General features: G+C 44.1%; 1 protein-coding gene and 1 long non-coding RNA gene across 2 annotated transcripts in view; one reads left to right on the forward strand and one right to left on the reverse strand.

The window, feature by feature from the left end:
* LOC306916877 (dedicator of cytokinesis protein 9-like) overlaps positions 1-13,383 on the reverse strand; it is a gene marked incomplete at both ends in the record, with an annotated part of 149,899 nt that overhangs the window by 6,501 nt on the left and 130,015 nt on the right. Inside the window, 3 exons of the mRNA XM_079494962.1 lie at positions 1,616-1,826; positions 6,585-6,731; positions 13,033-13,146. Coding sequence (XP_079351088.1) covers positions 1,616-1,826; positions 6,585-6,731; positions 13,033-13,146 — 472 coding nt within the window. The remainder of the gene's footprint in view (positions 1-1,615; positions 1,827-6,584; positions 6,732-13,032; positions 13,147-13,383) is intronic.
* LOC306916879 lies at positions 2,317-4,657 on the forward strand. The gene is made up of 3 exons (XR_013789038.1): positions 2,317-2,868; positions 3,122-3,180; positions 4,485-4,657. It is a non-coding gene; the product is annotated as an uncharacterized lncRNA (long non-coding RNA).

Below are 13,383 nucleotides of genomic sequence, written 5' to 3' on the forward strand. Positions count from 1 at the left end.
AGTCGGTCGGGGAGGATTCCTTATTATACCACAGGTCGTTTCGAGGAAGCAATCTGATTGGTTGAAACAGCCTTCTAGCCGTGGGTTAAACCAGCACCATTCACCACCTAATCAAAACAAAGAATTCAGCTGCTCTGTTCTCCCAGAGCGCTAGCAAACTCGGTGGCTAGGCTAGCTAGTTTCTTGGGACATTTGTGGTCGTAGTGACTACATCTGTCATTAAAAAAATTTTTTTTTTCAGCGATTCTCTTAGTTTTAAGGGTAACTGTGGTATAATTGCAATATTACACTCGAGGGTGTGGGTTAACGTGATTATTGCCACTTCAGTGATGCGGTAAGGAAGGAACGAGACTTCGTCTCGTTCCTTCCTTACCGCATCCCTGTCGTGGCAATAATCACGTTAACCCACACCCTCTCGTGTAATATTGCTTAAGTAGATCCCTGTTGGTGTCAGTGCTGTCATGATAACTACACTGACTGAGCAGAGTTTACGGGGGAGAGATAGGAAACACACTGGCTACTAATGTGGAAGCTGTACAGATACACACACAGGCAGGACCCATTCCAATACAAAGTTCAAGTAGACTGAATTGTTAGTCAGCCATAATAAATACAGATGAATGATAAGGGCTTTCTTCAAAAGTTCAAACGTACGTATGTTGCTCCTTCCCCACCCGTCCTTCCTCTTCAGTGTCTCCCGTTTAACTTATCACAGAAGATTGTGTGCACATCTCAAAGCCTATTATTTAGGCCAGGTGCTGGATGGCAGGCATCAAAGAGGTGAAAAAAGGTCCGCACACTAGTTTCTAACTTTCTAGAGCTCTTAGAGACTTACTTTATTAAGAGGCAACACTACCTAAAAAAAAGCACTTGTCCTACAAGGTCTTCATCAGGCAAATATTACAATGACAGAAAAAATGGCAAATATATACATTTGTATATATTTGCTATTTTTGCCCGGAAATTAAGGCCCGGCCCTACCTGGGCCCTCATCAAACCCCATATATGGAGCTGAACAGTTCTGACATTCCATATGTTGATCTGACCTCATCAAACCCTGTACACCCAAGACACGCTCCATATATGGCCAGTACAGAATTCATTCCATATGTTGATCTGATCCCCAATCCCCCCATGCCAAAGCGCCAGCGCTCGCCCAGCAGTCTGCTGTCACCCGGGGTGAGGTCGCTTCTCGCCTTCACAGCGTCTCACTGTTTTATTAGTACCTCCTATATACAGGTTTAATGTTTGTTTTTGTTTTTAGTTCAATGTTTGTTTTAAAAACGCCATTGACAATGAAGGGAAAATTTACGTCATCTTGTCCCTAACACAAACATTAAATGCCATTAACTTTTTTTGTTTTACATCACCATTACATCACCTAATCAACATGAGTTAGACTTTAATGTATTAGCGCCCCTCACTTCACACGGGTGTGATTTTACGCACGCACGCACGCACGCACGCACGCACGCACGCACGCACACACACACACACACACACACACACACACACACACACACACACACACACACACACACACACACACACACACACACACACACACACACACACACACACACACACATGAATTAAAGTAATTCTTTGAACGTACTGGTGAGGACGGTCCTCCTCTTGCACTGCTCCTCCACGCCGCCCTGCTTCTTGCCCGACACGGTGAAGGGCGTCTCGAAGACGAAGCGGCGGATGTTGTGGCTCTTCTCGAAGTCCGTCTTCCTGTCCTCCAGCTCCTTGTCCTCCAGGTAGGGCGTGACGTGGGTCACCTGGATGTAGGCGTACTTGGAGTCCAGATCCTTGGGGTTCACCTGTGGGCCCCGATGGATTGTCATTTGTCAAATATTCCATAAAAATCACACCCGTGTGAACTGAGTGGTGTAAGGTATTATATAGCCTGATCAGCTCTGACGTAATGAAATCACACCCGGGTGAACTGGGTGACCGTAGCAACCATATGCTAATTTGTTGACTAACAAAGCCAGTTGTAGGAGTGGTTTACACCAGGGGTTCTCAACCCGTGGGTCGCGACCCCTCGAGGGGTCGCCAAATTATTTTGGGGGGTCCCCAAATTATAAAAAAAGAAAAAAAACGTTTTTTTTCTTTTTTACCAACTGAATGGCTGTAAAGTGGAAATGAAGAGTTTACATATAGTACAATAGTACATGCATACACCTTCCCCAATGATTATGGTTTCAGTATTTATTTATGGTGTATTGTCTCTATTATTAAAGGACCACTTCGCCACTATTCAACCTAGTCTGTGTGTTTTTAATCATTAGCATATATGCTAAAATGCGCCCGTTTATTATCATTGGTGTTCTGTAGCTCCGTGGGCGCACTTCCAAAGCTGTCCACCATGTACGTATTTGTCCAAAAATGACGTAGGTGGTGGACACTCGGTAGGCTTTCAGAAACTACAGGGACAATGGACAGGTAGGCTTGCCGTAGCTAGCCTAGCCGCGAAGGACACCCCTGTCTACACAACAACAAACGAAAACGAGTCAGTATGGCTGCTCCAGGGGATTTTTCCCTTACACATATTGGCAGAATCTGCGTTAGGGTCGTTATATGAACCAGAAATATACGGAGGAAGAAATGCAGTGACGGGGACAAGAGCAGCTGCTAGTTGCTGCATCTGGATGTGTGGACTGTTGCCTGCTGGAGCGACCTAGCTAGTAGCTTTCCCTGGTCCAGTGCGTCGCACATGCAAACCTTTCTGCCCAGGAAAAGTTTTTTTCTGCCCAGATAGTGTTTGTTGACTGTGTTACTGGGAACCTGCGTTCAGGATGCCTAAATAAACTGGAAGTTGCAACCGAAGCCCGATGGACGAAGAGGGACATTCAGATTGAAGTAAGTGTTCAATGTATTTACAGCTTATTTGTGTACGTGTGTGTCGCCACACCGTATTGTTTACATAAAGTGTCAGAGGCTAGGCACGGCTTCAGCCTACAACTTTTCGGTCCAAACATCTTCTATTCGTTCAACTATTCATTAATTCAATTCAAAACTGTATGGCATGCCATCTGAAGCAATGTTAGCCATGGGCTCGTATGTTTCAGGGCTAGCAATGTAAACATTCAAGTGTTATACCTGTGTCCATTAGGTCAGCCCAGATGGGTACAGAAGGCTGATGAAGCTGAAGATGTCTTTGATGGACTGATGGTGAGCCATACATACTCAACTCAAACTTTATACATAAAGCACATTACTGTATTTGCTGTATTTTGTTTGACCCCCTAGAAAACGAGATGACACGTCTCAAGGGCATATCATTTTCAATAAAGGTTCATATATTTATATATGCTTTTACAAAGACCAGTCAGTGGTCAACCAAAGTCCTGTAAAATGTAGTAAATATACTGTCATTTATACTATAGGCCTACTGTGTCTCACACAGACGGTTTCACACTGTAGTATTGAATTGTATCTGTAAATCACACTAGATGACAGTGAATTGACTTTTAACCTTTTGTAATATCTCAAAAGAAAAAAGAAGATCATTACTGCATCAAAAGTAATCAACAAACTATAAAACGGATGACAACATTGTACAAATTACACAAGCAAAGTGCCTTGCACTGAATAATAATAAAACTATTTGTATCGCACCTTTCATGACATGCAATGCAGCTCAAAGTGCTTTACAGAGCAATGGTGAAAAAAAAGAAACGCAAGGCATAAAACATTGAAATGGCAGTAATGCAATAGTGAGGACATGAATAAATCTAAAAGCAAGAGTGTATAAGGTGGTCTTGAGCTGTGCTTTAAAATGTCTAGAGACTGCTGTCAAAGGTACAGTGGGAGTTTGTTCCACGCCGTCGGCCCGTAGAAGCTGAAAACTGCTTCACTGTGTTTTTTTGTTGCCATTTGTTAGGCACATCGAGCAAGCCAGCTGTGAGGACCTGAGGGGGTGGTTTGGGACATATCTAGGCAGGCAGTCATGTAGGTCGGAAGGTCACAGATGCAGACCAATAATTGTAAAATCAATCCTAAAAACAACCGGAAGCCAATGCCGTGACACTCTTAGTTTTAGTTAAAACTCTGGCTGCCGCAAGTTGTAATCGGTCAGTTGTTTTCTTTGGCAGTCCAGAATAAAGTGCATTGCAGTAATCAAGCCCAGAAAAAACAACTGCGTGGATCAGTGTTTTTGCATCATCTAATGACTGACAGGCTCCGATTCATACAATATTTCTAAAGGTGAAAAAGGCAATCTTGGTAACATGATTGTGTGAATTAAAATTCAATTCAGAATAATGACCCCCAAGTTCTTTACTGTACTGTTACTTTCTAGTCAGGTTGCCAAGTCTGCTTATTATTATGATTGATATGTAATACTCAGTTGTAGCCTACCTACTAATTTGATCAGTAAAGAAACATACTGTACATAGCCTACACACTCAATCGTCCATTCCAGTAATCCTTGAGTGCTTTCACCATTACTGACTCTACGTCTTCTCTCACCACAGCATGTGCGTCTGCTCCTGTCCTGTCTCGGCCAGAAGCAGCTCCAGTGACGTGTCATCATGCAGAAAGCCTGAAAAACCACCTGCCTCAGTGACCTCTGACTATAGAACATCTAGTTTGTTAGTTTCCAGTTCAACCATAGACCCCTGTTTTTATATATATATCTGTAGATTTATGTAAATCAGTACTATTAAAAGATAGTTGATTTGATGACAAGTTTGTTTTATTTTATCTCATGTAGGCGTATGGTATTTATACATTTTGACCAATTCCTAATACTCACATCTGAATGCAAACAAGACCACAATGGAAATAAGTGAATGTGTTTTATTGTACTGTAACATAAGGTTTAAAAAATAAGGCCACACAGGCAAAGTTTGTAAAGTATCAATATTGCTATATAGAAATACTCTGTTACAAGTAAAAGTCCAGAATTGAAAATGTACTTCAGTAAAAGCACGACAATATTGGTAAAGGCTTAGGAGTAGTACATTGATTTATCAATCCAGATTGTGTACAACAGCAACATACAAAGTAAATTGTATCTATATAATATACTGTATACTTCATGGGAGTTCCTTGAAAGCCACTTCTTCATCTCTTGAGTCGAAGACAGCCACCGAGACCTCAGCTCCTGCATCAAATAAAGTATTATGCAATTATGGGCCTATCTGACCAATCATGAGACAATATGGTAAACAATAAGGTTTTTCATTTTTGCAAAAATGTTGAAAAATAGCAAATGTATACAAGCTCGCAGCACGGCACCAAGTGACGCACTGAGCTTGTATATCTGCTATTTTTGAATAGCCAATGCTAATACAGATGCTTTCCCGGTTTTAAATGCTTTTATGTTTGGTTTGAAGCTTGATATGGAAAAATGTAGCTCTGGTCCATAGCCTTCTGCAGGGCTATGGATCAGAGCTAGGAAAAATGGTGGTGTTTATGTGGAGGGTGTTCCAGTTACAAACAGCAAAAAAGGTCTTTAGCTGTAAGCATCAGAGACACTCGGCATGTCAAATTAATTTATAGACATCACAACAACAACCACGTGTAACAACAACCATGTATTTTGAAAGGAAATGCATGTGGTCGTAGTTTTAGTTTATTACGACATACCTTTGTTCTGCTTCGATGATGATGATCCGCGTCAATTCTTCCATTAGATTGCGGTCGAACTGGAAGAGATCTGCGGTGGTGAAATGTTCACTGCACACCCAAAGTGGTCCGAGTACAGTACAGAGTAAAGCTGGATGATTGCATTTGTATTTTCGTCATAACTAGTTCTAAAAACAAAGCCAGCCAGTGGCATCTCGAGTCCGACGCACGTTCGAACTGACTACTATTACCGCTACTTACTTACTACCAGAGACTATGCTACTAACTACTATACCACCACTACTGCTGTTACTATTACTACCGCTAAATATTAGCTATTATTACTTCTATCGCTTGCAACTCCAAACAACAACAACACGAGAAACTTTCAGCTTCCTGGGTGCCTGGGGCTGCCTGTCTGTCTGTCGCGCAATGCACTGTGGGTAATGTAGGAAATGAGCGCACCGTTCCTCGGCTCGTTACATGAGCCGTTGTCAGCCACTATATCGCCAAATTAAAATATTTATATTTTTTTCATGAACGGATATCATACTAAAGCATGACAAATGCCATGTTATAGTGGCGAACTGATCCTTTAAGGTTATTGTAGCAGTCAATTTATATTGGGGGTCAGGAGGGGGCGGGGCGAAGGTCCCGAGACGTTGCCAAAGCATTTTCGGGGGTCCCCGGCCAAAAAGGTTGAGAACCACTGGTTTACACCACTCAAAAATACTTCTCATCAAAATATATTGAAGTACCTACGAAGGCTTATTACTGCCATATCTGTGGGGAAAAAAAAAAGAAAGAAAAAAAAAAAAAAACGCCGGTGGGGCGGGGCAAATTTCTAACATTAATCTCAGAGATTTCGGAGAAAAAGTTAGCAAACTTCGGACATCATAATCGCACGCACACACACACACACACACACACACACACACACACACACACACACACACACACGCACGCACACACACACACGTGCGTGCGCCTGCCTGTTACCGTACCCTTCCGGAGTCTTGTATCATCTTGACATTCTCCTGGCCAAACTTCTCCGAGTAGAGCTTGAGGAGTCTCTGGTTGATCTCCGACAGCGGGGTGAACTTTGGCTCCTTGTAGATGTACTCTTTACCGTCCTCGTCCTCAAAGAAACCCTGGGGGGACAGGAGGACATTTAGTCTCAGAGAAACCCTGGGGGGGACAGGAGGACATTTAGTCTCAGAGAAACCCTGGGGGGGACAGGAGGACATTTAGTCTCAGAGAAACCCTGGGGGGACAGGAGGACATTTAGAAACCCTGGGGGGACAGGAGGACATTTAGTCTCAGAGAAACCCTGGGGGGGACAGGAGGACATTTAGTCTCAGAGAAACCCTGGGGGGGACAGGAGGACATTTAGTCTCAGAGAAACCCTGGGGGGGACAGGAGGACATTTAGAAACCCTGGGGGGGACAGGAGGACATTTAGTCTCAGAGAAACCCTGGGGGGGACAGGAGGACATTTAGAAACCCTGGGGGGACAGGAGGACATTTAGTCTCAATGAAACCCTGGGGGGACAGGAGGACATTTAGTCTCAATGAAACCCTGGGGGGACAGGAGGACATTTAGTCTCAATGAAACCCTGGGGGGACAGGAGGACAATTAGTCTCAATGACACCCTGGGGAGACAGGAGGACATTTAGTCTCAATGAAACCCTGGGGGGACAGGAGGACATTTAGTCTCAATGAAACCCTGGGGGGACAGGAGGACATTTAGTCTCAATGAAACCCTGGGGGGACAGGAGGACATTTAGTCTCAATGAAACCCTGGGGGGACAGGAGGACATTTAGTCTCAGAGAAACCCTGGGGGGGACAGGAGGACATTTAGTCTCAATGAAACCCTGGGGGGACAGGAGGACATTTAGTCTCAGAGAAACCCTGGGGGGGACAGGAGGACATTTAGTCTCAATGAAACCCTGGGGGGACAGGAGGACATTTAGTCTCAAAGAAACCCTGGGGGGACAGGAGGACATTTAGTCTCAGAGAAACCCTGGGGGGACAGGAGGACATTTAGTCTCAGAGAAACCCTGGGGGGACAGGAGGACATTTAGTCTCAATGAAACCCTGGGGGGACAGGAGGACATTTAGTCTCAGAGAAACCCTGGGGGGACAGGAGGACATTTAGTCTCAATGAAACCCTGGGGGGACAGGAGGACATTTAGTCTCAAAGAAACCCTGGGGGGACAGGAGGACATTTAGTCTCAATGAAACCCTGGGGGGACAGGAGGACATTTAGTCTCAGAGAAACCCTGGGGGGACAGGAGGACATTTAGTCTCAATGAAACCCTGGGGGGACAGGAGGACATTTAGTCTCAAAGAAACCCTGGGGGGACAGGAGGACATTTAGTCTCAATGAAACCCTGGGGGGACAGGAGGACATTTAGTCTCCATGAAACCCTGGGGGGACAGGAGGGCATTTAGTCTCAATGAAACCCTGGGGGGACAGGAGGACATTTAGTCTCAGAGAAACCCTGGGGGGACAGGAGGACATTTAGTCTCAATGAAACCCTGGGGGGACAGGAGGACATTTAGTCTCAAAGAAACCCTGGGGGGACAGGAGGACATTTAGTCTCAATGAAACCCTGGGGGGACAGGAGGACATTTAGTCTCAGAGAAACCCTGGGGGGACAGGAGGACATTTAGTCTCAGAGAAACCCTGGAGGGACAGGGGGACATTTAGTCTAATAGAAACCCTGGGGGGACAGGAGGACATTTAGTCTCAGAGAAACCCTGGGGGGACAGGAGGACATTTAGTCTCAATGAAACCCTGGGGGGACAGGAGGACATTTAGTCTCAGAGAAACCCTGGGGGGACAGGAGGACATTTAGTCTCAATGAAACCCTGGGGGGACAGGAGGACATTTAGTCTCAATGAAACCCTGGGGGGACAGGAGGACATTTAGTCTCAGAGAAACCCTGGGGGGACAGGAGGACATTTAGTCTCAATGAAACCCTGGGGGGACAGGAGGACATTTAGTCTCAATGAAACCCTGGGGGGACAGGAGGACATTTAGTCTCAATGAAACCCTGGGGGGACAGGATGACATTTAGTCTCAATGAAACCCTGGGGGGACAGGAGGACATTTAGTCTCAGAGAAACCCTGGGGGGACAGGAGGACATTTAGTCTCAAAGAAACCCTGGAGGGGACAGGAGGACATTTAGTCTCAGAGAAACCCTGGGGGGACAGGAGGACATATAGGGCAGTATTATGCGTGTCTTAAGTACCAGGTATTATTACTTAACTTAAGACCTGGAGGCGTGGTCAATGCTGTTTGGCCACTCAGAATAGCCAAATGTCATTGATCACGCCTCCAGGTCTTAAGTTAAGTAATAAGACCTGGTACTTAAGACACGCATAATACTGCCCTTAGTCTCAAAGAAACCCTGGGGGGACAGGAGGACATTTAGAAACCCTGGGGGGACAGGAGGACATTTAGAAACCCTGGGGGGACAGGAGGACATTTACAAACCCTGGGGGGACAGGACGACATGTTGTCACCAATGTATTCATTCATAGTGTACAGTATCCCCACCATACAAGTAAGATTGTAAAGATGAGTATGTGGTTGGGACTGTACACAAACCTATAGGCTAATCTTTTGTATTTGTATTTGTATTTGTATTTTAGTAATGTACGATAGGTTGGTACAAGTACAAACATCTATCCTTGACAAGCAGCGTGTGTGCTCTGTTTTGACTGCAGGAGGAAGACGTGTCACGAGGCTAATAGGTGCACATTATGTGTTGTTTTGCCTTAACCCATTTTGGGGCGGGAACCCCTTTTGTTGTTTTAAACATTGTGTTATAATTTAGCTATTGAAAAATAGCAGATCTACAAGCTCATAGCGCGCCACCGAGTGGCGCGCTACGAGCTTGTAGGTCTGCTATTTTCGAAAAATCGTAAAAATGTGGCGCAAATCTTTGAATATATATTGTTACAAAGTGAATGTTTTTAACTCAGTCCAAAATGGGTTAACCACTAAGCCATCGACGACCGTGCGGACAGCTCCTTTTCAAGTTGTGACCACATAAGCACAGCTGGGAGATATGTGACCAGACTTGACTGAGAGACTGCCATCGCGCAAATTCCAGCTTTTCACCAGAGGGTTTATAGCACAGGCAGACTCTTCACATACTAGAGCATGTCTGAAATAAATGTCAGAGCTGAAATCGACATGTAAATATGAGATGAATGCCCAAACATGTAGCTAGGTGTAATGTTAGAGACCACAGAAGTGAACCTTTTAAGCCTGTTTTCTCAACTCGCTGTTTTCTGCAAGACATTACTCTATAAGCCATATCTCCAAAACTGGTGGGTCAAACTGAACAACCAATATGTCAATTTGAAGCTATGATTCCCTGCTTTCATATGACATGAAAAAACGAAAATTCAAAAAAATCCAATGGCAGTCTCTCAGTCAAATTTAGTCACATATAGTGGAGAGACAGCACACGCTGCCTCCACCCAGTCACATACTGTACGCTTCCAAGGGCATACAGTATGTCACTGTCTAGGCGATAAGCTACTGTAGCTGATAAAATACATCAAAACATCCACACTGCAATTAAAAGCCAAAGCTACCACCAAGGCCTCCCGTAAAAGACACATCAAAACCCGGGGGGGAAAAAGAGGTTATCACTTTCAACTGTCTACAGTCATTAGCCACAAATGGCAAGAAACCTCCCACAATAATGCACCATGAAAACAGGGAGGGAAAAAACATGCAAATGTCAGTCAGCAGAAGACTGCAGGTGCACACGCACACGCACACGCACACACACACACACACACACACACACACACACACACACACACACACACACACACACACACACACACACACACACACTAAATGGATGATGTACAGTATGGTGCATGTATTCACACGCAGACATAACAACTACTCAGTCGTAACACATCAAAATGGCAGATGGTCTGAAAGCATCGGTGGATAAATATTAAATACACACAGATGCAGCTTGTGTTGAGAGTAGAACCCGACAGACTCATTATCATAAAAAGAGAATGCCAGGTGCCACACGTAAAGTGGCTGATTATTGTCACAATGTTCAATGAAGAGTTTAACGACAGTAGCAGTGCATATATGGGTACAGTCAAAGATTAACTTTGGCATTTCAGGTACTTTAGCTCAGGGGTTCTCAACGTTTTTGGCCGGGGACCCCCGGAAATGCTTTGGCAATGTCTCGGGACCCCCGCCCCGCCCCCTCCCGACCCCCAATATAAATTTACTGCTACAATAACCTTAAACCATTTTGGGCGGGAACCCCTTTTGGTGTTTTAAGCATTGTTATAATTTAGCTATTTAAAAATAGCAGATCTACAAGCTCATAGCGCGCCACCGAGTGGCGCGCTACGAGCTTGTAGGTCTGCTATTTTTGAAAAATCGTGACATTTAAAAAAAAGGGTCGCGACCCACGGGTTGAGAACCCCTGCTTTAGCTGATGCTCTTATGCAGAGCAACCTAGAAATAGACCTCTGGACGACCAAAGGAGATAAATGGGCATTACTGCATTTTAACCACCCTATTAGTTTGTTTTGTTTATGGGGGGGGCACTTGGCCCCCTCCTTTTTCCCTATACAACAAATCTCTTCACCAAAAATAGCTTCAGTACAAGCTCACAACACGTGACGTTGCGGACGGGGTGTAAGCTTGTAGATCGGCTATTTTTCTGCGAACGTTCGTCCACTTTTGTAAACGTTTGCACAGAACACAGGGACACTTAGGATTCATGTGGCAATATTTCTTAATCAATCGATTTACTCGTATGTGTAATGTGTGTATTATGTATGTATGTATATGTCGCAACACTAGATTTGTGAACTTAGATGGGAAACAATGTATTTTCTAGCATATTCCCAGAGTTAAACCAATCGAGAACCATCCCGAGTCAGTGCAACTAGAGCACCCCAGCGAGTACCCAAAGGAAACGTTGTGAGGACCCTTGAAGCAACATCGAATAAAGACAACGATAGGAAACAGGGTGAAATGTTACAGTGAAAATGAAAGTAAGCCACAAACACAAACAGGCACAATCTGGGGGACACTTACCGCGGCCTTGGAGGGGGAGAGAGAAACAGAAAGAGGTCTATTAAAACGACAGCTGGTGTGTGTGTGTGTGTGTGTGTGTGTGTGTGTGTGTGTGTGTGTGTGTGTGTGTGTGTGTGTGTGTGTGTGTGTGTGTGTGCGTGTGTGTGCGTGTATGTACTGCATACAGTATGTCCCACATGTAATGTGTGTGTGTGTGTGTGTCAGCGCGTGCGTGTGCGTATGTATGTACTGCATATGTCCCACATGTGAATGTGGGTGTGTGTGTGTGTGTGTGTGTGTGTGTGTGTGTGTGTGTGTGTGTGTGTGCGTGCGTGCGTGTGTGCGTGCGTGCGTGCGTGCGTGCGTGCGTGCGTGCGTGCGTGCGTGCGTGCGTGCACTGTATATGTCCCACATGTGAATGTGGGTGTGTGTGTGTGTGTGTGTGTGTGTGTGTGTGTGTGTGTGTGTGTGTGTATACACGAGTGTGTGCATGTGTGAACGCATGTGTATGCACGGAGCAGGGCAGATGTAATTCAGTTAGTGGTGTGTGTTGTGATCAGCAACATAGACATGTAGCATTCATGCTTTGCAACAAAACAGACAAAGAAAAGATAAATCAGTTAGTTTCATTCATAGCTTCATGAATTTAATTGAATTCACATTAAAAAAAACATTAACACATTAAATAGGGAGGACCCTATACAAACCCATTGTAACTTCAAACATGTTAGATTCATCGAAAACACCCAACCGTTTTTCTGGTGATAAAAATACTGATATTTTATACTGACATCCTAATATGTGAGGTGACTGTGTTTTTTTTCAATTATTATTTTATTTTATTAAAAATAAAATAAAATAAAAACCATTGGGAGCATCAGCAGCCTGAGCATCAGGGAAACAAATATTAAAGAAAATGATTTAAAATGAATTTAAAAAGTAATAATACAAATAAAAATAAAACACGGGCACCACACGTATTAGGAGGGCAGTATCAGTCACCCGAAAAAATAATGTTTAAGGTTGAAGTTACAATGGGTTTGTTTAGGAAGGGGGCGGGAAGCTAAAATGCATATCAAATATCTAAATCGAGAAACTAAAAAACTGTCTGGGGTGTTCACAAAAGCCTGAGTAGACGATAGAATTACAAAAAGTACCAACTGTACATTTTTTTTGAAACTATTTTCAAAATTATTTTCAGAATTCTGTTTAAAGCCTCACAAAAAAAAAGTAATCCAAAAAAATCTTATTTTAAGTAATCTTAAAATATATCTACTTGGTACTTATGTACTGTAAGTGCATTATGACAACAAACTTGAACATGGGAGAATTGAGGAATGCAACGTTTTGAACACAATGGAAACTCACCTGTCCAAAGAAGGCCACTCTGAAGAAGGTCCCCAGCAGCCGTTTCCCAGAATGCATCACCTCCATGACTTTAGTGTAGGCGCGGTGCAGCGTGTCATACAGGTGGGTGAGTTTCTGAGACACATAAAGAACAACAACCCCCATAATGCATCACCTGTAGGCGCGGTGCAGCGTGTCATACAGGTGGGTGAGTTTCTGAGACACATAAAGAACAACAACCCCCATAATGCATCACCTGTAGGCGCGGTGCAGCGTGTCATACAGGTGGGTGAGTTTCTGAGACACATAAAGAACAACAACCCCCATAATGCATCACCTGTAGGCGCGGTGCAGCGTGTCATACAGGTGGGT

The sequence above is a fragment of the Electrona antarctica genome (assembly GCF_951216825.1).
Source record: "Electrona antarctica genome assembly, chromosome: 24".
Lineage (NCBI taxonomy): Eukaryota > Metazoa > Chordata > Actinopteri > Myctophiformes > Myctophidae > Electrona > Electrona antarctica.